General features: G+C 41.7%; 1 protein-coding gene and 2 non-coding genes across 3 annotated transcripts in view; 1 reads left to right on the forward strand and 2 right to left on the reverse strand.

The window, feature by feature from the left end:
- The window catches only part of LOC126032082 (solute carrier family 12 member 6), a 155,595-nt gene that overhangs the window by 108,487 nt on the left and 20,701 nt on the right, over positions 1-26,407 (reverse strand). The window contains exon 2 of the mRNA XM_049789788.1: positions 9,969-10,013. Coding sequence (XP_049645745.1) covers positions 9,969-10,013 — 45 coding nt within the window. The remainder of the gene's footprint in view (positions 1-9,968; positions 10,014-26,407) is intronic.
- On the reverse strand, positions 17,732-17,922 carry LOC126032827 (U2 spliceosomal RNA). The gene has a single exon (XR_007504006.1). It is a non-coding gene; the product is annotated as a U2 spliceosomal RNA (small nuclear RNA).
- On the forward strand, positions 20,189-20,295 carry LOC126032909 (U6 spliceosomal RNA). Its single transcript, XR_007504069.1, has one exon. It is a non-coding gene; the product is annotated as a U6 spliceosomal RNA (small nuclear RNA).

Consider the following 26,407-nt stretch of genomic DNA (forward strand, 5'->3'; position numbering starts at 1 on the left):
CCTTCAAGGATGAAAAACCACTAACCAAGCAAAGCTATGCAAATGAGAAGCTCCTGTACCTCAGAAGACATGGTGACCAGGATACAAAGACTGCCCACAAATTGGGAGAAATTATTCACCTAATATCCATCTGATAAGGGGTTAATATCTGAGATATGTAAGGCATGGGTAGAACTTAACATCTAACTCCATCCAAAAAATGGGGAGAAGATATGAACAGAAACTTCCTTGAAGTAGTAATAAAACAAAATAGCATGGTAATCATACCCACGATAGGAAGCTGGCTACAAATAAAAGGAGAGTGCAGTTAGGGTAGAAAAGAGATCACTATGACCGTAATAGCTGGAAACAATCACCTTGGACAAGAACTGGGTGCAGAATGGAGCTAAAGTGATATACAGTGATAGTGATACTACTCAGTAACAATATTGCAAACTACAGTATATAAAAGGAAAAAAAAGGAAGACAGAAGAAAAATGTCTGCAGACAGGCAGGATGAAGGAAAACTGAGGACATGTTGGTGGGAAATGTACACTTGTGAAAGGATTGGTGTTGAACATTTTCTGAGTGAAACTTAAACATGAATGACTCTGTAACTGTAAAAAACAAGCAAAAACGCACAAATACTTCATATACCAAGAAATAAACAGTAATCAAAAATTGAAGATTAGGATTGGGAAGATAGTTAAAAGATGCATGGGGCCGGGCGGTGGCGCTAGAGGTAAGGTGCGTGCCTTGCCAGCGCTAGCCTTGGATGGACCGCGGTTCGATCCCCCAGTGTCCCATATGGTCCCCCAAGCCAGGAGCGACTTCTGAGCGCATAGCCAGGAGTAACCCCTGAGCATCACTGGGTGTGGCCCAAAAACCAAAAAAAAAAACCAAAAAAAAAAAAAAAAGATGCAGAATGTACCTAATATATGTTTTTGCTTTTTTATTCTGTGTGGTTTTTGGGTCACACCCGGCAGTGCTCAGGGGATACTCCTGGCTCCATGCTCAGAAATTGCTCCTGGCAGGCACAGAGGACCATATGGGACACCGGGATTCGAACTGATGACCTTCTGCACAAAAGGCAAACGCCTTACCTCCATGCTATCTCTCTGGCCCCATACCTCATATATATGAGGTTGAGCTCTACTCTTAGTACTACCTGGCCTCTAAGCATCACCAGGTGTAGTCTCAGTGGCCCTTTGATGACCCCTGTGTCATTCTGGGTGTTACTGTGCTATCCCCCAAGCACTACCATATCCAAGGCCCACCTGCTAGAGCACTACTGGGATTGGCCCTTATTTAAAACAACTACATATTTATTTTTTAAAATATATTTAAACACCATGATTACAAACATGTTTGTAGTTGGGTTTCAGTTATTAAAAATGAACACCCTCCTTCACCAGTGCCAACTACATGTTTAAGAGAATTAACCCACTAGCAAAAGCCCCAAGGTTGAATGGGATTATTCCCCTAGGGAAAAATATTTAGGTTTTAGGGGGACTGGAGCAATAGTACAGTGTGGTAAGCCATTTGCCTCAGATACAGCTGACTGACCTGGATCCGTTATCTCCAACACCCTATGTGGTTCCCTGGGCCCCACTAGGAGTGATCCCGCAACACCAGAAAAGTGTTGCCCTAAAACAAACAACAGGGACGTGGCAGAAATTTATTCTATATTTTAAGGGTGTTTGCTGATAAGTTATTAAAATACCCCAGCTTATCTTCATGTAACTAATTATATATTGACATGCTTGCTAAAAGAGACTGACCTCCTCTGGATGAGACATGTTGCCTTCAATAAATGTGCTTTGAATAAAATAAGTAAAAAGCAAAAGAATGACTAGATTACGTCAAAGCAGCCAAACTAAGGTTTAAATAAGCACAAAAGATAAATGCAATGGGTTATTTATGCAAATAAGTGAAACATTTAAAATAACACTTAAAACATGTTAAAAAGTGAGTCACCTTTGCAGAGTTCCTAAGGAAACAATATAAATCTGTGAAAAGTAAAAAAAGAAAAGAATCAAGCAATTATCTTGCTTTTCCTTACCAAACATACTTAGGGAAAACCAAGTAGTGAGACAAATGTTTCATTATCAAAGTGTTTTAGCTATTAATACAGACATAATGATAATTATGTCTCATCAACTTGTAAACTCTAATGATATAATGAATCATCAATGTGGCTAAAACCATTAGCTGAAAAACTGAAGTGGAACTTTACAATTATTGGATCATGGAAATTTAACATCAGAAATAGAATTTAGGGGCCGGGTGGTGGCGCTAAAGGTAAGGTGCCTGCCTTGCCTGCGCTAGCCTTGGACGGACCGCGGTTCGATCCCCCGGTGTCCCATATGGTCCCCCAAGCCAGGAGCAACTTCTGAGCACATAGCCAGGAGTAACCCCTGAGCATTACCGGGTGTGGCCCAAAAATCAAAAAAAAAAAAAAAAAAGAAATAGAATTTAGAGATAATATACATACCTAATGCAAAATTTAAAGGTTTAACCAATGATGTATTCTTATCAAAATAAAAGAAATTCGATTGAAGTCTTTTTTTAGTTGTTTGGGCATAGTGACCAGTGCTTACTCCTGGCTCTGTGCTCAGGAATCACTCCTGATGGGAGACCAGAGGATCATATTTGGTATCAAAGATTGAATAACATGTTGGTGTTATGCAAGGCGTTGCCAGTCTCTTCAGCCCTTTTCATGAAAATAATTTAGTATTAACTTCATATGATGTGTAGGGTACTTTCCCTACACAAGTTTAGGAGAAAGAGAACTGGATAAGGCAGACAGAGATCCCTGTTTTCATTGTTATATACACTGAACTCAGAAAATGAGCAATTTAAAACAAGTGTGAAGTTCAAACAAGGAAATGCACTGAACATGAAAAGATTATGATGGGGAATGGGAGAACAGCTTCGAATAAGACCTCTGGTATGCTGATAAGACTTGGAGACAATGGGGCCGGGCGGTGGCGCTGGAGGTAAGGTGCCTGCCTTACCTGCGCTAGCCTAGGAGACGGACCGCGGTTCGATCCCCCGGCGTCCCATATGGTCCCCCAAGCCAGGAGCGACTTCTGAGCGCATAGCCAGGAGTAACCCCTGAGCGTTACCGGGTGTGGCCCAAAAAAAAAAAAAAAAAAAAAAAATTAAAAAAAAAAAAAAAAATTAAAAAAAAAAAAAAAGACTTGGAGACAAACAACTATTTTTCAGTATTTCCAACTTCACTGGTGTTAATACAACTGGAAAATTTTAAACTTTTTTTTTGTTTTTGGGTTACACCCAGCCACACTTAGGGTCACTCCTAGCTCTGTGCTTAGAAATTGCTTCTGGCAGGCTCGGGAGAGTATACTGGATGCCGGGATTTGAACTGGTGTCCATCCTGTGTTGGATGCGTGCAAGGCAAACACCTAATGCTGTGCTATTGCTCTGGCCCTTAAACTTCTTTTTTCATTTTGTTTTGTTTGGGGGCCATACCCAGCAGTGCTCAGGGGTTACTCCTGGCTCTGCATGCAGAAATTGCTCCTGGCAGGCCCAGGGACCATATGGAATGCCAGGAATCAAACCCAGGTCTGTCCTAGGTCAGCTGCGTGGAATGCCTACCGCTGTGCAATCTCTTTGGCTCCCAAATTTTAAACTTCTGATGTGATACCACAGAACATAGTTTTTTGGGAACAGATATAAGCATGCATAAAGTTGGCTCTCAAAAGAAATAAGATGACGGGCCCAGAGAGATAGCACAGCGGCGTTTGCCTTGCAAGCAGCCAATCCAGGACCAAAGGTGGTTGGTTCGAATCCCGGTGTCCCATATGGTCCCCCGTGCCTGCCAGGAGCTATTTCTGAGCAGACAGCCAGGAGTAACCCCTGAGCACTGCTGGGTGTGGCCCAAAATCCAAAAAAAAAAAAAAAAAAAAAAAGAAATAAGATGACTATAAGTATATCCTTGTCATAAGATGGCCAAGAAAAGTCTCATTTCTGTAAAGAGCAGAACAATTTGAAAAGACATGAAAGCTGAAATAACCCTCAGAGTCACAAAACAAGATTAAAAAAATATGGCTAAAGTACAGGAAGAACTCTCCATTCTAGGAAACTAGATAACATACATACATACATAATTTGGAATCGGGAGATAGTACAAAGGTTAATTAAGGCACTTGTCTTGCAAGAGCTGACCGTGGTTTGATCTGACATAGCCTATGTTCTCCCCAACAATGACAGGAATGATTCCTGAGCAGATTCAGAAGTAAATCCTGAGCAGAGTCAGATATGGCAAGAAAAAAAGAAAAAAAAAAAAAAAAAAAGAATTTGTGAGAACTCCTTTATCCACCTGACCTCTAGTAAATAACATTATTTGTGGGGCAGTGGGACAAAATGTAGAGTTTTCTTAAGGGGATTTAATAGTGGGGAAAAACAATACTAATTAGATCAGTATGACAGAATTATTCAAATACTAATATTATTATTATTATTGTTTTGTTTTGTTGATCATACCTAGCAGCGCTCAGGGGTTACTCCTGGCTCTATGCTCAGAAATCGATCCTGGCAGGCTCGGGGGATCATATGGGATGCTGGGATTTGAACCGCACGCAGTCTTTCTGCAAGGCAAACGCTCTACCTCCATGCTATCTCTCCAGCCCCAAATATCAATATTATTAAAAATTGCTAAAAAAAAAAAAGGGGGGGGTGGGGAAAATTGCTATATGCACTTTAAATTCAGACATAGGTAAGACAACAACTAATAAAAACAGAGACAAAAAGGGCCAGAGAGATAGCTTTATTAATTACAGAAGAAGATCATGTGATATTCTTTGGGCCACACCCAATGGTATCTCCTTGGTGGACACTGCAGTACTGGGGATAGAATCTGAGGCTCCTGCATGCAGAGCTAGGCTCTTGAACTATCTTCCCCAGTCCCAAATAAATTTATTTATTTAGCTTTTCTGGCAACACCTGGTAATGCTCAGAGCTTACTTGGGGATATAAGTAGTGCTGTGGATCAAACCAGGGTTGACCATGTGTAAGGCAAGTGCCCTATCTGCTGTACTATTGCTCTGGTTTCAGATACTTATTTATTTTTGGTTTTTGGGTCACACCCAGCAGTGCTCAGGGGTTACTCCTGACTCTGTGCTCAGAAATCACTCCTGGCAGGCATAGGGGGCCATATGGGATGCTGGGATTCAAACCACCGTCTGTCCCAGATAGGCTGTGTGCAAGGCAAACACTCTATCACCGTGCTATCTCTCCGGCTCTAATAAACTTACTTTATTAAAAAAAATTTTTTGAGAGACACAGAGTAATATTCCTGGATGTGTTTAAGGAACACCATGTAGAATGCCAGGGACAGAAATTGGATGGGCTGCTTGCACGGCAAGCACCACATCCACTCTATTATCTTTCTAGTATCAAATAAATTTACTCTAAAGATAAGCTATTAGTATATCTACACTGCTACTGGAAAACCCAGAGCCTGAGCCCATACCAGCCATCTTCCTGGCAGAAAAATGGCTCCTCTACAAAGCTCTCAAAGAAAATAATGGCTGCTGATACTTTCCAGGTATACCATTGTGGAATTCTCAGATGAGAGCAAATATTCTTTCTGCATAACCATAGTAGCCTAGTCCCACACCCATCATCCGGAATCAGCCCAGCTCCATAATGACCCCTATCCAACAGCCAAACCACCAAATGTGTTTCAGATCTATAAATCCTGTATCGCATAGTACAACACTTCAAATTTTAAAAGTAGGGTCAGCCCAGTACTATTGACTGATGGGAAGTTACACAGTAATCTTCCAAGCTCAGTGAACTTGAACAGGAACACAGAAGTCTCAACTAGGATCAAGCACACACACCCCAGTAAATCTTTACACACTGACTTTAGTAACATCAAGGAGAGACATCGACAATTATTTCAAATATTTCTATTCTATTCAAATATTTCAAATATTTCTATAGCCCCTGCTCGGCCATAAAACTGTTACTGTCCCAGGGCCGGAGAGATAGCACAGTGGTAGGGTGTTTGCCTTGTAAGCAGGCGATTCAGGATGCACAGTGGTTTGAATCCCAGCATCCCATATTGTCCCCCAAGCCTGGCAAGAGTAATATCTGAGTGCCCCGGAGTGTTGCTGAGTGTGACAACCCCCTCCTCCCCCCAAAAAAGTGTTACTATCCCATTAAGGGTGAAGCTCTCTGTTACTAGAAGCCCACCACTTGTGGTGGTGGCAGGATGACAGTTGGCCCTGGGTATATAAAGAACACCCCTGAAGTGCTGGGGGGGGGTGGCTCTGAGGTTTGTGCTGGCCCTAACACTAACTCCCTTGATCTAAGTTTTGATAATTCCATTTGCCTTTGTGTTGTAACAAACAGTAAGAAGCAAATCTGCAAAGAGGCAGAGGGTGGTCACAATGGTGGTGGGATTGATGTTTGAACCTTTAATGCATGGGAAAATGTATTATGAACAACTTAGTAAATCACTATAGTTTTTAAAAAGCTATTAAGAACCAAAAGGAACTTACCTAACAAAATTTAGTTCACCAAGATAGTGTATAACTTTAACACAATCTATTTATTGCTTTCTGTGTAAGAAATCCCTCCTAAGTTTGGGTGGCTACTTTTGTCTCAGTGCTCAGGAAGGTTAGCTTCCCAAAGTAGTCTAGAACCATATGGTGTTGGATATCAAGCAAGATCATTCACATATATGGACTCAGCCCTCTAATATCACACCAGCTCAAAAGAAGTTTGTAATGGTCTGGATTTTGCTATACATGATGCCTTTTACCATGCAGTGTTTTTATTACTCATTCAACTTGATAGTTTTAGAGCAGATGTTCCAAACTTATTTGGTTTATTACCCAGAGAAAATCTACCCAGTTTTATTTTTGACCACACTTGGCAATGCACAGGGCTTAATCCTGGCTGTCTTCTGGAATAAGTGCTCAGAAAGCCATATGGGGTACCAGGGATCTCAAACAGGTTGGCCACGTGCAAGGCAAATGTCCTACCTATCATACTAATAACATTCAGACCCCCAGGAAACCTACATTTTCTTTTTTTAGGCCACACCTGGCTGTGCACAGGGGTACTCCTGGCTCTGCACTTAGGAGTCACTCCTGGGGGGGCTTAGGAGATCATATGAGATGCTGGGGATTGAACCCAGATTGAACCTGTGCAAAGCAAATGCCCTACCCCGCTGTACTATCATTTCAATCCCAAAACCTACCCTCTTTTATTTTTCCCCATTTATAATTACTTTATTTAAGCACCATGGTTACAAATTTGTTCATAGTTGAGTTTCAGTTACGGAATGTACACCACCAGTACACATTTTTCCACCAATGTTCAAGTTTCCCTAAATCTACTTTCTTTAAGACAAACAAAATGTGTTTTACAATTGCAACCAAAGATATTACCACTCCACTGAATTGTTCACCCATTTTGGTAAATAGCAGCCTAGGATTAAGCACATTGAGTATTTTAAGAATGAAGAAGGAAAACACCGTTAGAGTGGTACTTTGGTGTTCTATTAGGAAATATCTATCACATAGTTCCTTTTTAATTAATTTACTAGGGCTACACTTGAGAGTTCTCTTACGGAGGCAGGCATGTGCTGCCAGGAATACATCCCAGACCCCTACAAAGCTTATGTTAAAAATACCTTTTCTTCTTCTTTTTTTTTTTTGTTAAAACATCTTGACACACATCTGGTTCCCTGATTATTACTGCAAGCAAGGTATAGCCTTTATTCCTATACTACTTACCTCTCTGACCCCACAGCAGAAATATTTTGGGGGGAGGTTTATGGGCCACACCCAGTAATACTCGGGGTTTACTCCTGGGATTCTGCACTCAGGGATTATTCATGGCAGGGCTGAGGGAACTATTACATGGTGCTAAGGACTAAACATGAAGTGGGTACATGCAAAGCAAACACCATATGCACTGTACTGATTCCCAACTCCAGAAATATAAATATATTTCTTTATAAAAGAAATCTTTATATAAAGAATATTTTCCATCAATACATTATTTGGTTACTAGCTGGCAATATAGATGCAAATCAATATTTAAAGTGGTCAATTCTTAAAATAATGAACAGATCCACCAGAATACTACAACAGGGAGTGATAGCACAGTGGCAGGGTGTTTGCCTTGCGTGCTGCCAACCCAGGATGGACCCGGGTTCAATCCCCAGCATCCCATATGGTCCCCCAAGCCTGCCAGGAGTGATTTCTGAGCACAGCCAGGTCTGGTCCCAAAACAAAACAAAAAAAACAAAACAAGAAAATAACCAGATACTACAATAGTCATAAATTAATTTTTCTTGTTCTGCTATGCTGAAAGAAATGATAAACTCTGAAAAGTCAAAGTCTGAAGTTTTCTCAAACACATGAAAACAACCAATTTTGTCCACACCCAACAATTAGTAAGCTTCCAATAGATTTGTAGTGTATATATATATATATATATATATATATATATATGTATGTATGTATAAATACACATAAACCAATCTGATTACAGGGTAATTTTTAAAAGCATATTGTTCGATATAGATACAAATGTTTAAAAAATCTACATATGTGTTCCTAAGAAAAATTCACCAATGATTTTCTCCTATAAATTTTGTTAGATTGTAATTTGTATGTCAAGGCTTTAGAAGACTGGAAGAGTGAGTGAGTGAGTGAGTGAGTGAGTGAGTGAGTGAGTGAGTGAGTGAGTGAGTGAATGTTTGTGTGTGTGTGTACACATACACATGTATTTGTTGTTCTGGGCCACATCCAGCTGTGCTCAAAGATCACTACTGTTTTTGCACTCAGAAATCTCTCCTGGCAGGATTAGGGGACCATATATTTGGGGTAGCAAGGCTGAACCCAGGTTGGCCATGTGCAAGGAAAGTACCTTACCTGCTGTACTATGGCTCCAGGCTTGGGAACGATTATTTTTACATTCCATAAAAAAAGTCTAAGAGTAGAATTTCTGTTCTTGTTTTTGTTTTGGGGGCCAGACCTGGCAGTGCACAGGGGTTATTCCTGGCTCTGTGCTCAGAAATCATTCTTGACTGACTCAGGGAACCAAATAGGATACTGGGGATTAACCCATGCAAATTAGCCACATGCAAATACAGTACTATGTGCTGTACTATAGTTTTGTTCCAAGAGTGGAATTATTTACTTCTTTGGTTTTGGGCCATACCCAGTGGTGCTCAGCACTTAATCCTTACTCTGTGATCAGGGAGCACTCCTGGCTGGGACTGGGGGACCCTAAAGGATACTGTGATCACACCTGAGTCAGTGGCATGCAAGGCAAGCACCTAAACTGCTGTACTCTATCTCCAACACTAAGAATGAAACTGTTCTCAAAAGCAGAGAAAGGCACACCAGCTGTGGGCAGAGCTTACTTCTGACTCTGTGTTCAGGGATCACTCCTTGTAAGGCTCAAGGGGCTGTATCTGGTGCCAGGAACTGAACTCAGGTCTACCATGGGAAAGGCAAATGCTCACCACTGTACTATTTCTCTGGTCTCAAGAAAGATAATTTCAAGCTGGAGAGATAGCACAGCGGTAGGGTGTTTGCCTTGCATGCAGATGATCCAGGACTAACAGTGGTTCAAATCCCAGCATCCCATATGGTCCCCCGAGCCTGCCAGGGGTGATTTTGGAATGCAGAGCCAGGAGTAACCCCTGAGCACCACAAGGTGTGACCTAAAAACAAAAACAAAAGATAATTTCTTACATATTTTTGGAGTCCTATGTAAAATTACTTTATAATGTAATTAAATAAAATATTAGCAAATAATTGCTAACGAAGTTTCTTGAAACTTACCAAGCTGGAAATAGAAACAGCATGAAAAAAGTTATAGAGTTAAAAGTAGAAAATGAGGGAGAAGAAAAGATAATTAGAGCCGGGAGTAAAGTCAGATAGTTTAAGTACAGAAAAGGTGATTTTAAAGAGTCAGTCTCCATTGTAGTACTATACCTAACAGTTGGCTGTGTTCCCCTGTGACGGAGTTCTGACTCGGGTCTGAAAAACAAATAATTGAAAAGAAAAAAAGAAAATGAATGACCAAATCAAATAATTTCTTAAAACTTAACAAAGGTCAAATAAAGAAATAAGAAAAAATTGCTCCAGAAACATTAAATGATAATAAAAATAGAATAAATTATTACCTAAAATAATCAATTCTGTTCCTATGGAAATACTCAAAAGAACTGAAAACAGACATTGTATAACAATTTATTTACAGTCATATTACTCATAATAAACCAAGAGTGGGAATAATCCAAATGTTATTTAATATGAGAATGCGTAAGAAAATGAGGTATATTCCTAAAATATTTTTCAGCCATAAAAAAATAAAGTTTTGACATATACTAAAACATAGATGAACCTTGAAAACACTATGCTATTAGATATTAAATAACCAGACACAGAATGATACATGTTATATCATTTTAATTTACCTAAAATATATATATTTTTTGGGTTTTGGGCCACACCCAGTGATGCTCAGGGATTACTCTTGGCTATGCACTTAGAAATCGCTCCTGGCTTGGGGGACCATATGGGACCCTGGGGAATCGAACTGCAGTTTGTCCTAGGCTAGCAAGCACAATATCTGAAATATATATTTTTTTGATATCTTTATTAAACACCTTGATTACAAATATGATTATGGTTGGGTTACAGTCATGTAAAGAAGACCCCCCTTTCACCAGTACATTTCCATCACCAATGCCCCAAATCTCCCTCCTCCCCACACCCCCCACCTGTACTGAAATATATTTTTAAAAAAGGCAAACTTATAGGAACAGAAAGTAGACTAGAGATTTCCTGGGAGGAGACAGGGGTGTTTATGATAGTACAGAGTTTCTGTCAGGGTATGGCAGATTTTAGAAATAGTGGTATCAGGGAATGAAACTAACACTACTTTGTGCACATAAAGATCAAAATGGTAAAATCTCCATTATATTTATTTATTTATTCATTCTATATAATAAAAGAGATAACCATGCCCACAAACAGTCACCATGATCAAACTGGGCCAGCTCCGTAGACTCACTCTTTACTTGAAAAAGGTGTAAACCAAGCAGTGAAACATTATTGCTACACCAGCCTATATGGCACAAAGCTGGCCACCTCAGGAGTAGAGGGTGGGCCAAGCCCCATCTTGCCAAAGCCATACTTGCTGCCGCCATCACCAGAATTACCATTTTCCCATTTACTTATTTTTAATACTTGAAATAATTAGCTAGCTTTTTCAAATGTGTTTGGGGCACAAAAATAATTTTAAACCAGCCTTTTAAACTCTCTATTTTTATTTTAAAATAATTATGTTTATGGGCCAGAGAGATAGCATGGAGGTAATAGCTTTTTCAAATGTTTGGGGCACAAAAATAATTTTAAACCAGCCTTTTAAACTCTCTATTTTTATTTTAAAATAATTATGTTTATGGGCCAGAGAGATAGCATGGAGGTAAGGCATTTTGCCTTGCATGCAGAAGGATGGTGGTTCAAATCTCGGTCGGCATCCCATATGTTCCCCGAAATTGCCGGGGAGCAATTTCTGAGCATAGAGCCAGGAACAGCCCCTGAGCGCTGCCGGGCGTGACCCAAAAACCAAAATAAATAAATAAATAATAATGTTTAAATTATTTTAAATTAATTTTAAATTATTGTATTTATTTATTTATTTATTTTGGTTTTTGGGCCACACCTGGAGGTGCTCAGGGGTTACTCCTGGCTGTCTGCTCAGAAATAGCTCCTGGCAGGCACAGGGGACCCTATGGGACACCGGGATTCGAACCAACCACCTTTGGTCCTGGATCAGCTGCTTGCAAGGCAAACGCCGCTGTGCTATCTCTCCGGGCCCTTATTTTTATTTTAAAACGTGAAAAAAGTTACCTTTTAGCCTTCACTAAACTTCTACTTTAAAGTATTTTCCATCTCTCTCAATGTCAATAGACTAACTGCCCCAGTTAAGAGGCACAGAGTTGCAAAATGGATAAGAAAACTACTTCCTTGCTATCTCCCGGCCCCTGTAAATCCCCTTTCTAAAGATTCTGACCCTTAGGTACTATTGTTTTTGTTTTTCTTCATTTTTTGGTTTGTTTTGTTTTAGTTTGTCTGAGGCCATACCCAGCATGCTTAGGGGTTACTCCTTCCTCTGCACTTACAAATTATTCCTACTGGGGCACAGAGGACTATACGGGATGCCAGGAAAGGATGCTAGGTTGGCCACATCAAGGCAAGTGACAAAAGTAGGCAAGTGACTATTGTTCTGAATCCCCTTCCTCCTGGGTACTATTATTAATGAGCCTCTCAGGATGAGAAAAAACAAAGTTGAGAATCTCAGATATTAATATTTATAGGTAAGAAGAATGCCTGAATTAACAACAAACCAAAGACTGACCTCACTGTTGCAAAAAATGAAATCTTAAGAGCTCTCTCTCTCCACTCTCCCCTCCCAAGCAGTGCTTAGGGAATCTACTAGGGTAATTCCCAGGGTATTTTCTTTTTCTTTTTTCGGTTTTTGGGCCACACCCATTTGACACTCAGGGGTTACTCCTGGCTATGTGCTCAGAAATCATCCCTGGCTTGGGAGGACCATATGGGATGCCGGGGGATCGAACTGCGGTCCTTCCTTGGCTAGCGCTTGCAAGGCAGACATCTTACCTCTAGTGCCACCTTCCTGGCCCCAGAATTGTTTTTTTGTTTTTTGGTTTTTGGGTCACACCCATCAGCACTCTAGGCTCGGAAATCGCCCCTGGCAGGCTCGGGGGACCATATGGGATGCCAGGATTCGAATCACCATCCTTCTGCATGGAAGGCAAACGCCTTACCTCCTTGCTATCTCGCCGGCCCCCAGGGTATTTTCATAGCTAGGTTGAAGGTTCAGTGCTGCACTTCGCAATCAGGTGCTGCTGGGGCCAAATGAGCTATACTAGGGGCTGGTGCTATATCTCAGTGGGGAGGGCGTTTTTTTGCCTTGCAAGAGACTGATCCAGGTTTGATACCCAGTATCCCAAATGGTTCCCGGAATCTGCCAGGAGTAATTTCTGAGCACAGAAACACAAGTAACCTGTGTGCTACCGGGGGTGGCCAAAAAACCCTAATAAAAAGAGTTACACCAGTGGAGCTAGGCAAATCTTGCACTCTGTTTTTGTTTTTTCTGTGTTTTTTGTTTGGGGGGGGGGGAGGGTGTCAGATCCGGTAGCACCTAGGGTTACTCCTGGCTCTGTACTCAGAAATTGCTCCTGGGAGGCTTGGGGGACCATAAGGAATGCTACAGATCAAACCCGGTCAGATCTAGGTCAGCAGCATGCAAGGCAAACACCCTATTGCTGTGCTATTACTCCGGCCCCTAAACCTTGCACTCTTAATCCTTGAACTCTCCTTGAAACACCAACTTTTTTAGTCTAAAGAAAAGTACAAGCCTAAAACAAGTTATCTGAAATAACTAGGGAATGCCTCTATAACTTAAAATAGAAAGACAATCCAGATAACTAAAGCAACATGTTGATTTTAGTGAAGGGAATAAAAATATTGATTTTTCTTAAAAACAATGATCTCCTCTGTACTAGATAATATATTTCCTTGTCTTTGGAGCTGTGCATCTATAATGCATATATATTTTTGAATCAAGCTAGGAATCCCCCACTGAACACCTGACTATAATTTAGATGAATAAAAACAAAAGTTCTGGGGCCAGAGAGATAGCATGGAAGTAGGGCGTTTGCCTTGCATGCAGAAGGACAGAGGTTCGAATCCGGGCATCCCATAGGTCCCCCGAGCCTGCCAGGAGCGATTTCTGAGCTTTGAACTAAGAGTAACCCCTAGTGCTGCCGGGTGTGACAAAACAAAACAAAACAAAGTTCAACTTAGTTTTTTTAATTTTTTTCATTTTAATAATGTGGGACATCTGAATATTTGATTCGACAATCTGAATTACTAACCTCCAAGAACCTGAAAATACCCAATATATTTATAAACGCTGAACAAAGGGCATAAGAACTCATAAACCCATAGAATGCAACTCGTCATGCTTATAAATCGTAACTGGGTTTAAACTGAAGGGCGTTTCTGGTTATGCAATCCAAGTTATACAGTCAACATGATAAAACTGCTGAGATATGTCTGGGCACATTTCTACTTTCTAATGTCCTCTCTCTGAATTCTTCCACTGAACATTTTCCCTGTCCACTGGTGAGGGCACACCCATTTTCCACTAAAGCTAGTTGTCCTAAATATTACTTGAAATATTAAACAATATTAGTTCTTGTAACCAAAACAAGTTGGAAATATAATCATTTTGATCCTTTGACAAATTCATAATTTAATCTACCCATTAGTAAGTATATAGTCAGGCAATATATAAAAGACCATGTGATATTCTAGCATTCAAAATGGTAGGTTACATAGAAAGCAAAAAGATCTATCTTTCCACCGCAGAATACAATGAGAAAGATAAAGAATAAAAATGCTTTCATGTAACAGTTAATTTTGAAAATATTACTGCTCAATATATTTAATGTACTCTTGGTAGGTGGAATAAAGATATTTTTGGTAGTGTTTTAAAAATAGTATCTTTATTTAAGCATCTTGATTACAAACATGTTTGTAGTTCGGTTTCAGTCATAAAAAAGACACCCCCTTTTACCAGCACAACATTCCCACCACCAATGTCCCCCATCTCCCTCCTCCCACCCACTGCCTGAATTCGAGACAGGCATTCTACTTCTCACTCATTGTTATAAGTTGTTAGTTATTTCCCTACCTGCACTCATCACTTTTTGTGGTGAGCTTCATATTATGAGCCGGTCCTTCCAGCCCTTGTCTCTGGGGTATTATTAGAATAACGTCTTTTATTTTTCTTAAAACCCAAAGATGGGGGGAATGGGGAAAAAAAACCCAAAGATGAGTGAGACTATTCTGATAAAGATATTTTTTTATTTCTTGCTATATGCTTTGGATACTAAGACAAAAATGATTGAGACAGTACTTGCAAAAAGATTCTGAAGTCTTAACACTTTGGAGCCAGAGTGCTAGTACAGTGGGTAAGGCATTTGCTTTGCATGAAGCCAATCCAGGTTTAATTCCCAGCATCCCATATGGTCCCCTGAGCCTTCCAGGAGTGACTTCTGAGTGTGGAGCTGGGAGTAATGCCTGAGGACTCCTAGGTGTGGCTTCCCTACCCCCAAAGAAGTCTTATTATTTCCATTAGTTTGCGTGTGTGTGTGTGTGTGTGTGTGTGTGTGTGTGTCTGTGTGCGCACGTGTGTGTTTGTTGCATATAGCCGTGTGTGTGTTGGTGATGCCAGGGATCAAACCCAGGGTGTGTGTGTGGAGAAGTGTGGTGTGTATGTGTGTTTTGGTGATACCAGGGATCAAACCCAGGGCCTCCTACATGCAAAGCTTATGAAAGAGAATCTCTTTACATACCATACTTGAGAATGTGAAGCAAAGGCTAGTCATAACTGTTTTTGTTTGGGGCTGAGCATCACTGAATGTGGGCCCAAAACAAAACAAAATAAAACAACACTGGTCTGTATGTAAAATGTTTGAAAACCACTCATCTGCTAACTTGGTTATAAATGCTAGATTGTGGACTATATACAGGACAGGTGAAAATCTGGAGGTTTAAAAAGATTGAAGAATGCTGAAATAGGCCATTCTCATTGGTGTGAAGTCCTATCTGACTGTTTTGTATTTAAAAAGTTATTACAACACTATGATTTTCCAAATTATTCATAATACAGTTGTTTCAGGCATTTAATATTCAAACACCATCCCAAGTGTGACCTTTCCCTCCACCACTGTCCCCAGTTTCCTACCCACCAACCTGTCCCCTTACAAGCACAAAAAATGTACTTCCTTTATTACAACACAAAGGCAAATGGAATTATCAAAATTTAGATTAAGAAGGTTCGATTTAAATTGTTATATTGTTCAAGATAAAGTGCAACTGAAGTCATTGCCTAAGGATTTATTGGGCTATGGCTGGTGCCAGTTGAGCCTTCGGTTACTATTTAGGCTTGCTTGGTGGTCTTCTATGTAAAGTTCAAATCAGCTTTGCTATACTACTGAACTGATACTATTATGAAATTGTGGGGCCAAAATGATAGTACAGCTTGTAGAGCATTTGCCTTGCATGTGGCTGACTCAGGTTTGATCCCTAGTATCCCACAAGGTCCCTCAAGCACTGCTATGCATAATTTATTTATTTATTTTGAATTTTGGGTGACATCCATCAGTGCTCAGGGGTTATTCTTGGCTCTCTGTTCAGAAATCGATCCTGGCAGGCTCAGGGGACCATGTGGGATGCCGGGATTCAAACCACCTTATGCATGCAAGGCAAACAACCTACAGCTGTGCTATATTTCCGGCCCCCAGCTATGCATAATTCTTGAGTGCACAGCCAGGAATGAACCAAGCATCACAGTATATGGCAAAATAAATAAATAAATAAATAAAATTTGAGTTATCAGCCGCTAGAGTAATTGGCAGTGCTCAGTGGTTACTCCTGGCTCTGTGCTCAAAAATCGCTCCTGGCAGACTCAAGGGACTCTATGGAATGCCGGGAATTGAACCTGGGTCTGTTTTGGGTCAGCTGCATGCAAGACAAACACCCTACTTCTCTGCTATCTTGCTATCTCTCTGGCCCCCAGCAAAGAGGATTTTAAAAAAAGTTTAGTCTCAGCTCAGAAATTAATTTAGTGCTTGTGTTCAAGCTGCCAATAAAATTAGACCTGCGTTTTAATACTTAAAAAAAATTTTTTTTTTTTTGGATTTTGGGTCACATCCAGCAGCTCTCAGGGGTTACTCCTGGCTCTATGCTCAGAAATCACTCCTGGCAGGCTTGGGGGACCCTATGGAATGCTGGGATTCGAACCACCGACTTTCTGCATGCAAGGCAAACACCTTACCTCCATGCTATCTCTCTGGCCCCAATATTTAAAATATTTTTAACTTTATAATAATAGTGTTAATCTGTCCACCCTATCCCTTCCCAACACTATAAACTGCTTTAAAAATTCAATTCTGGGGGCCAGCGAGGTGGCGCTAGAGGTAAGGTGTCTGCCTTGCAAGCACTAGCATAGGACAGACAGCTGTTCGATCCCCCCGTGTCCCATATGGTCCCCCCAAGCCAGGGGCAATCTCTGAGCACTTAGCCAGGAGTAACCCCTGAGCATCAAATGGATGTGGCCTGAAAAACCAAAAAAAAAAAAAAATTCAATTCTGGGCTGGAGTTGTAGTACTATGTGGTAGGGTGTTCACCTTGCACAAGGCTGACCCAGTATGGATGTGGGTTCAATCCTTGGGGCATCCCATATGGTTCTCCAAGCCAGGAATGATTTCTGAGTGCAGAGCCAGGAGTGATCAGAGGCTGCTAGGTGTGGCCAAAAAAAAAATTCTATTCTGTTATTAGAGTCCAACGATTGGTTTTCATTTGCAATTGTTTATGCCCTTTCTTTTGTCTTATATACCACGAGTGAAATCAACTGACACTTATCTTCCCCTTATTTTTCTTTCTTTTTTTTTTTTTTTGGTTTTTGGGTCTCACCTGGCAGTGCTCAGGGGTTACTCCTGGCTCCATGCTCAGAAATTGCTCCTGGCAAGCACAGGGGACCATATGGGACGCCAGGATTAGAACTGATGACCTTTTGCATGAAATGCAAACACCTTACCTCCATGCTATATCTCCGGCCCTGACAATTTCTTTTCTTATATACCGAAAATGAGGGGAGGTGCACCGTTCCCAGAGGTACTGCAATACTGGGTCGATGCGCGGAGCGGATGGAGCAAGCTCCTCTTCCGACTCCCAGCTCCAAAAATCCATTTAATATATTGTCCTCGGATAGAGGACGTATCAGATATTAAACTGATAAGAACAGATACTACACTTGATCTTAGCCAAAAGGCCGAGAAGCGATCCCCTTATTTTTCTTAATATGATCCCTCTAATTCTACCCATGTTATAGTAGAGTAGAATTTCATCTTTTCTTATAGTTGAGTAATAGTTTATTTTATTTATATACCACAACTTTTTAAATTTTTATTTTTGGAGGGGGGGGTCACTCATCTGTACTCAGGTACTCAGGGGTTATTCCTGGCTCTGTACTAAGAAATTACTCCTGGCAGATCTAGGGAACTATCTGAGATGCAAGGGATTGAACCTGGGTTGGCCATAGACAAGGCAAAAGCTGTACTATCATTCCAGCCCTTATTTTGATTTTTAGACCCCATCAGACAATGTTGGCATTTTAATTTTAATTACTTATATGTATTTTCTCCTTTCCTTTTTTTTTTTTTGGTTTGTTTTTTGGGCCACAGCTGGTTGTGCTAAGGGGTTACTCCTGGCTCTGTGTTCAGAAATCACTCTTGGCAGCTCAGGGGACCATTTGAGATGCCTACATGGGGATCTAATCTGGGTCAGCCACAAGTAAGGCCTACCTACTGTGCTATTGCTCTGGCTCAGTGTATGTATTCTTTCTTTTGCTTCCAGGAATTGAATGGATGGTTCTCACACATGCAAGGCAAATGCTCCGCTGCTGAGTTATATTCAGCTCCTTCTCTAGTTAAGAGTTTCAGGGGCTGGAGAGATAGCACAGTGGTAGGTCGTTTGCCTTCCAAGCAGCCGATCCAGGACCAAAGGTGGTTGGTTCGAATCCCGGTGTCCCATATGGTCCCAGTGCCTGCCAGGAGCTATTTCTGAGCAGACAGCCAGGAGTAACCCCTGAGCACCGCTGGGTGTGGCCCAAAAACCAAAAAAAAAAAAAAAAAGTTTTCCACAAATCTGCTCTGTAGGACAGCAACAGCTTTCAATGTGGTAAAATCTAAGTGTGTAGGTCCTTCTGCTATTCAAAACCCCACTGACAAGTGAAACTTGATTTGAATGCTGGCCTTATGCCATAGTCAATATTCTTGCTACAATAGTAGTGACACACAACCCCCCCCAAATTGCATCCAGAACTATTTAGACAACAAAATATTACAACGAGCTAAGTGGTACTGTGCATGCCTTAGGTCTGATAGCCAGCCAGCCAGCCAGCCAGCCAGCCCCCCCCACACACACACACACCCTAGCAAACATCCGACATACCTGTTAAGCTAAACACACACACAGACATACACACCCCTTAGCAAACATCTGACATACCCGTTAAGCTAAACAAAATACTTCCGAGTCCACAGTTAAAGTTGCCATCAGACTGCTACAGCCTAAGAATTGCTCTTCCTGATTTTGAACTCTTCTCCCTGGATCCTTTTCCTACTGATTGTCTGTCATAAAACTTCCCTAGGCAGCCTTTGGCCATAAACACGGGTTATAGATTCTGATGATAGTTCTGTTCCTGCCAGGGTCAGTGATCCCTCTAAGTGAGAAAAGCAACTTCATGGGGCCAGAGTGATAACACTATGGCAGGGCGTTTGCCTTGCAAGTGGCCGACCCAGGACAGACTTGGATTTGGTTCCCAGCATCCCCAATAGTCCCTCCCAAACTTGCCAGGAGTGATTTCTGAGCGCAGAGCCAGTAGTAACTCCTGAGCGCTGATGGGTGTGGCAAAAACAAAACAAAACAAAAAAATAGCACCTTCGTGGTACAAACAGACTTTACTCTGGAACAGCAGATTTGATCAGCTATACAGCTCATACCCCAGTCTGAATTCCATTAGCTGGTGGCTTTAAGAAGATTCTTAGTGGGCCCAGAGAGATAGCACAGCGGTGTTTGCCTTGCAAGCAGCCGATCCAGGACCTAAGGTGGTTGGTTCGAATCCCGAATCCCGGCGTCCCATATGGTCCCCCATGCCTGCCAGGAGCTATTTCTGAGCAGACAGCCAAGAGTAACCCTGAGCACCACCGGGTATGGCCCAAAAAACAAAACAAAAAAAAAAAAAAAAAAGAAGATTCTTAGTCAGGAAGGTAATGACAATTATCTTGCTTCTAAAATTATCTGGCATGGAATTATAGTGACATTTTTTTTTGCTTCTTTTTTTTTTGGTTTTTTGGGCCACACCCATTTGATGCTCAGGGGTTACTCCTGGCTAAGTGCTCAGAAATCGCCCCTGGCTTGGGGGGACCATATGGGACTCCGAGGGATCAAACCGCGGTCCTTCCTTGGCTAGCGCTTGCAAGGCAGATACCTTACCCCTAGCACCACCTCGCTGGCCCCATAGTGACATTTTTAGAAAAGGCTCATGAGTGCTCGCTTCGGCAGCACATATACTAAAATTGGAACGATACAGAGAAGATTAGCATGGCCCCTGCGCAAGGATGACACGCAAATTCGTGAAGCGTTCCATATTTAAAAAAAAAAAGAAAAGAAAAGGCTCATGAGAAGCCATCAAGAAGGAAGGAAGGATGGAAGAGGAGGAGGAAGAGAATAAAAAGACCATCTCCACAATAATAAGTGGAAAGCCCTGCCCTTTCCATAATTCCTTTCTCACCATTTACGTGGTGGACTGTCTGAGGAATTAGGTAGAACTGAATAAACAGGAAAAGCTTAACAGACATTTCTTCAAAGAAGATATGCAGATGGTCAATAAGCATATGGAAAAGTATTCATCACTGATTACCAGGGAAAAGCAAGTCAAAGCAATAATTGCCTGAGGGTACAGCAGCCCATCACCACCCACTGGAAGAAACAGCCTAGTTCCACAACTGTACTAAAATGGTACAAGCAATTGAACCTTCTCAGGTCAGTACTCTGGTATTCTTGGAATGGAGATGGGTCAAGTCCCCTCACATTGGCACCCTCTCACCAACTCCCCTGCCACCAGAAACCCAGCAGCCTACCCAAACCCACCATCTTCCCAACAGAAAAATAGCCCAGGTCTCTAGTAAACTCCAAATGAAAATTATGGCTGCCAAATTTTTCCAGGTGGTCTGGTCCACACTGAAACCTCTGGGGCCTTCTCAGAATGGGTGTAAGCAGACTCCCCCCCCCTTTTTTTGGGGGGGGGTCATACCAGCAGCGCTCAGGGGTTACTTCTAGCTCTATGCTCAGAAATCACTCCTGGCAGGCTCAGGGGACCATATAGGATGCTGGGATTCAAACCACTGTATTTCTACATGAAAGGCAAATGCCCTACCTCCATGGTATCTCTCCGACCCCAGACTCCCCATGCCCCCTTTTTTTTGGTTTGTGGGTCACACCTGGCAGTGCTCAGGGGATACTCCTGGCTCTATGCTCAGAAATCGCTCCTGGCAGACTCAGGGGACCATATGGGATGCTGGGAGTCAAATCACTGTCCTTCTGCATGCAAGACAAATGCAATACCTCCATGCTCTCTCCACCCACCCCCCCCCTTTTTTTTTTGGAGAAGCGATTTCTGAGAACAGAGCCAGTAGTAACCCCTGAGCACTGCCTGGTGTAACAAACAAACAAACTAACAAACAAACAAAAACCAGAAATGGCCCAGCTCCACAACTTACCTTATCAAACTACCAAAACACCAAATTTTCTCATGATCTACAGATCCTGGACTGCATGGCTGCTTGCAGTGGATATTATAGAGTGTATAAGGCACTTACTTTGCATGCAGCCTATCTGAGTTTGATTCTCAGTACTGCATTTAGTCCCCTGAGCTTGCCATGGGTACAGTCATGAGTAATCAATCCCTGAGCACTTCCAGGCATGGTCCAAAAGCAAAAGAATCATTCTATGATAGTTTTATTAGAAATAGGAACTCATGAGTTAATATTTAAAGGCACCATCTATTGGACCAAGAAGTTGGCTCAAAGGCCTGGAGGACATATTTTGCTAGTGGAAGGCCTGGGTTCAATCCTAGCATCAGAGTCATTTAATGCACTGCCAGGCATGACCTTAGTAGGAGTATCCCACTAAAGCATTGGTTATGGCCCTAAACCAAAACAGCCATGGGAACAGTACTTCCCATGTTACTTTAAAATTTTACATTCCGGAGCCAGAGCGATGGCACAGCGGTAGGGCCTTTGCCTTACACGCGGCTGACCCAGGACAGACCTGGGTTAAATCCCCCAGTGTCCCATATGATCCCACATGGTCCCCGAGCCAGGAGCGATTTCTGAGCGTATAGCCAGGAGTAACCCCCAAGTGTCATTGGGTATGGCCCAAAACCAAAAAAAATTTTTTTTTGTCTTTATATTGCTCTATTCAACAACTTTTCTGAGCACCTTCTAAATGTCTAATTATTAGAATAGCTTCAAAGAGCTCTCCTCTTGCTAGTGGCCCAGACACAAACACCTATAATGCCAAAAATGACAGAATAGGGCTGGGATATAGTACAGTAGTCTTGACTTGGATTTGATCCCTGACACATCCAGGGAAAAACAGCATTGTCAGATGCCTCCCTCTCCATTCCCACTCCACCACTCCCAGGCGCAGCCCTGGAAAAAGCACCCCAGAACATACCACAGTGGCTCAAGTGATCCCTGACACTGAAGGGCTTGAGCAACAGTGCATCCTTAGGCTTTGCAATGATAATTCCGGCAGCAAGACCCGGGGGCCTCCTGAGCACCACCTGGGGAAGACCTTCCCAATTACATCCCCCCTGAAAATAAGAAGATTTAAAAAAGGGACCAGAGAGATAATATCACAAGTAAGGTATGTGGATAACCTCAGTTCAATCCCCAGCACCACATATAGTTGATTCCTTGAGTTGACACACCAGAGTTACTCCCAAGCACAAAGCCAGAAATATCACTATGTGTGATCCAAAAGCTAAAAAAAAAAAAAAAAAAAAAGGCAGGAATAAGCCCTGTGCAACACTGGATGTAGCCCCCAAACAAAATTTTAAAGCAGAGTACAAGTATATAGGATTTTAATGAAAAAATAACTTGAGTGCTAGCTTACTCAGTCTAAATAAAAGGTTTCTCAGATAATGTAACATTTGATCAATAATTTGAAGCAAAACATCTAGCTATATAAATATCAGCAGAAAGAATAATACTGGCAGAGAGAGTAGTTAAAAGCAAAATTTTACCTGAAGAACAGCTGATATAGTCAATGAACAAGACCAACAGCCCAATCTACTAGGCAGAGTAAGCAAAAGTGACAGGACACAGAATGAGTTGAACGTGTGTAACAGAGGAGAAACAGAATTTTAGGGCCCAATAAAGGTTTCTTTTTTTTTTTTTTTTTTTTGGTTTTTGGGTCACACCTGGCAGTTCTCAGGGGTTATTCCTGGCTCCATGCTCAGAAATTGCTCCTGGCAGGCACGGGGGACCATATGGGATGCCGGGATTTGAACTGATGACCTCCTGCATGAAAGCCAAACGCCTTACCTCCATGCTATCTCTCTGGCCCCCCAATAAAGGTTTCTGATTATACTTTTGAGTCATCTGAAGACCACTGAAAGGTCTTGTATTTTTATGATCACTCTACTATTGTCTAGATTTTAAGAGGTAAGTTAGGAAGTAGAGAGAAGTAGGAAATAGAAGAAATAATATTCCAAAACAACAATGGGAGTTTGGTTCTGGTCAGAACAGCAAACGGGTTGAGAAGCAGTATAAGATGTAGGGTATGTTTCAGAGGAAGGGTTCAAAGATTAGCATGCTGGCAGACTGGGTACAAGGGGAATAAAGAATCAAAACTTTTTCCCAGAGCAAGTAGAAGAACAGGAATGTTATTTACTGACTTTCAAAAGACTAAGAGCAAAAACAGGAATGACGAAATAAAGGCAGAAAGAATATTGCAGCTACCACATGAACAAATTAGGAGACATAATGAAAAAAGAACAGAAGGGGCTGGAGTAGTAGCACAGTGGTAGGGTGTTTGCCTTGCAGGCGTCTGACCCAGGACAGACCTTGGTTCCATCCCCCTGCATCCCATATGGTCCCCTGAGCCTGCCAGGAGTAACCCATTAGCGCCACTGGGTATGGCCAAAAAATAAATAAAATAGAACAGAGAATGTGGAAGGAAAGCTCTATCTAGCTCTGCTATATACTATTCATGGAACTCTTGAGAAGAAATTCAATTTCTTAGCTTTTATTTACAATTTTATTTTATTTATTCATTCAATAGAATCACAAAATTATTTCCACAGAAAATTAGTGTTGCTCATTAATGAGATGTTCATTAACGTCAAGTATTAGAAAAAGTGAGATGAACTATGGACTAATTCATCCTAATAGAAACAGTAAAAGTCATGCTGCTACATGAATCATGAAGAAAATGAGAATTTGAGTAGTTGAGAATAATTTTTGCAATTTTAAACATTTTTGTAGAGTTAACAATAAGCCAAGGAAAATAAGAGCAATATAGCAATTACTTAAAATATGTACCAAATACTTAAAATACTACAGTCATCTAATTTAAGTTTGAATCGCCAGTCTCATAATAAAATTTGATGGTGTTTAATTATACTTTTTTTTTTGATTTTTGGGCCTTACCTGGTGACACTCAGGGGTTACTCCTGGCTCTGAGCTCAGAAATCACTCCTGGCTTGGGGACCATGTGGGATGCCCGGGGATCAAAGCACGGTTCGTCCTGGGTCAGAGGCGTGCAAGACACACACCCTACCACTGTGGCATCGCTCCGACTTGTAAACTAAATATACATTAACATAAAATTTGGAATGGTGAGGCAACCCTGTAGTACTTAGGGACTATCCTTGGCTCTGTGCTCAGGAGTGACCTCTGGTCTTGCTATAGTGACTGTATACAAGGTTGGGGATCATATTGGGGTTTGCTAGATGCAAGGTAAGTACCCTATCTCCTGTACTACCTCTCGAGTCTCATACTTGGGAATTGGGCAGGGATGTTAAGGCTATATCCAGTTGTTCTTAGGGGCTAATCACATGCTCAGGACTAACTCCTGGAGGTGCTCAGATAACCAACTACATGTGGTGTCAGGGATCCAACAACTGACAGGACACACAGCAAGCACCTTAACCCGAGTACTATCTCTCCAGCCCAAGTGTGGTGATATTTTTTTTTTGGGGGGGACACACAGAAAGGGCACACCTGGCAATACTTGACTCTATTCTCAGATATTAATCCTGGCAGGTTCAGAGGACCACAGGGATACTAGGGATCAAACCTGGGTTGGCCACATGCAAGGCAAATGGCCAACCCACTGTACTATAGCCTTGCTACCTGATCATCTTTTTTTTTTGGTTTTTGGGCCACACCCGGCGGTGCTCAGGGGTTCCTCCTGGCTGTCTGCTCAGAAATAGCTCCTGGCAGGAACGGGGGGCCATATGGGACACCGGGATTCGAACCAACCACCTTTGGTCCTGGGTCGGCTGCTTGCAAGGCAAACACCGCTGTGCTATCTCTCCGGGCCCGATCATCTATTTTTTAACAGGCTCATCTGCTTGGCAACGGTATCTAGCAAGACTAAAATCACTTGTATTATATCTATTTTTAGTTTATACACTATTAGTGGCAAACATTCTAACATTTCATTTACTGACAAAGGTTTCTTTATAAAGAAAACCAGAAAAGCAGTGGTTCAACTTAAAAAAAAAAGTAAATTAATGCCAGAATAATAATACAAATAGATTAGAATGGTAGACTCTAAATGACTGGGTTTAGAGAAAATTTCTTACTACCATCAATACCTGTGTAACAGCCATGTGAGTAAGAAAACTCCAGTTCCAGAAGAAACAAATACAAGGAAGATGAAAATAATTTGCCCTAGGGGTCGGAGTGATAGTACAGCGGTGGTAGGGCGTTTGCCTTGCATGCAGTCAAGCCAGGATGGACCCAGGTTTGAGCACCAGCATTCCATAGGGTCCCCCAAACCTGGCAGAAGTGATTTCTGAGCACAGAGCCAGGAGTAGCTCCTGAGCGCAGCTGCCCACGGGTGTAGCTTCCCCCATCCCCCTAGGAAATTCTAGGGGTCATCCAGCACTTGCCTTGGTTGGGGTTGACTTCATTAATCCCTAGCAACCAGTATGGATCCCTGAACCTGCCAGAGTAAATCCCAAACACTGCTGGAAGTGGCCCCAAAACAGACTCCCCCAAAAGTTGATTCTTTGGCCAGGGGAGTGGGTGGGTGTTGTGTTGGGGCTTTAGGGAGAGAGGCATACCCAACAGTGTTCAGGGCTTATGCCTGGCTCTGTGCTCCTGGCAGGCTTGGGCACCAGGAATCCAGGGAGTCACGTGGTGCCAGGGACGAAGCCAGGTGAATTGTATACAAGGGAATTGTCCTACTCACTAGTACTATTTCTCCAGCCCCCTAATAGTATACTACGTTCTAAATATGATTCTTTTATATAATGACTACATTTTTATCTTCCAGTATGTACAGGAAAACACTCAAAAAAAAGTGACTACTTACATAACTATGGTTTAAAAATGCTTGCAACAAAATCACAATCTAGAATTTGGGGAGATTGTTTTTCCTTTTGCAGTGCAGGAGATAAAACTCTGAGCCTCATCCATATGAAACAGTCAATGTAGGTGGGTTTTAGTTTGTTTTTAAACTCAAAAATC

This window comes from Suncus etruscus, chromosome 16, assembly GCF_024139225.1.
Source record: "Suncus etruscus isolate mSunEtr1 chromosome 16, mSunEtr1.pri.cur, whole genome shotgun sequence".
Taxonomy (NCBI): Eukaryota; Metazoa; Chordata; class Mammalia; order Eulipotyphla; family Soricidae; genus Suncus; species Suncus etruscus.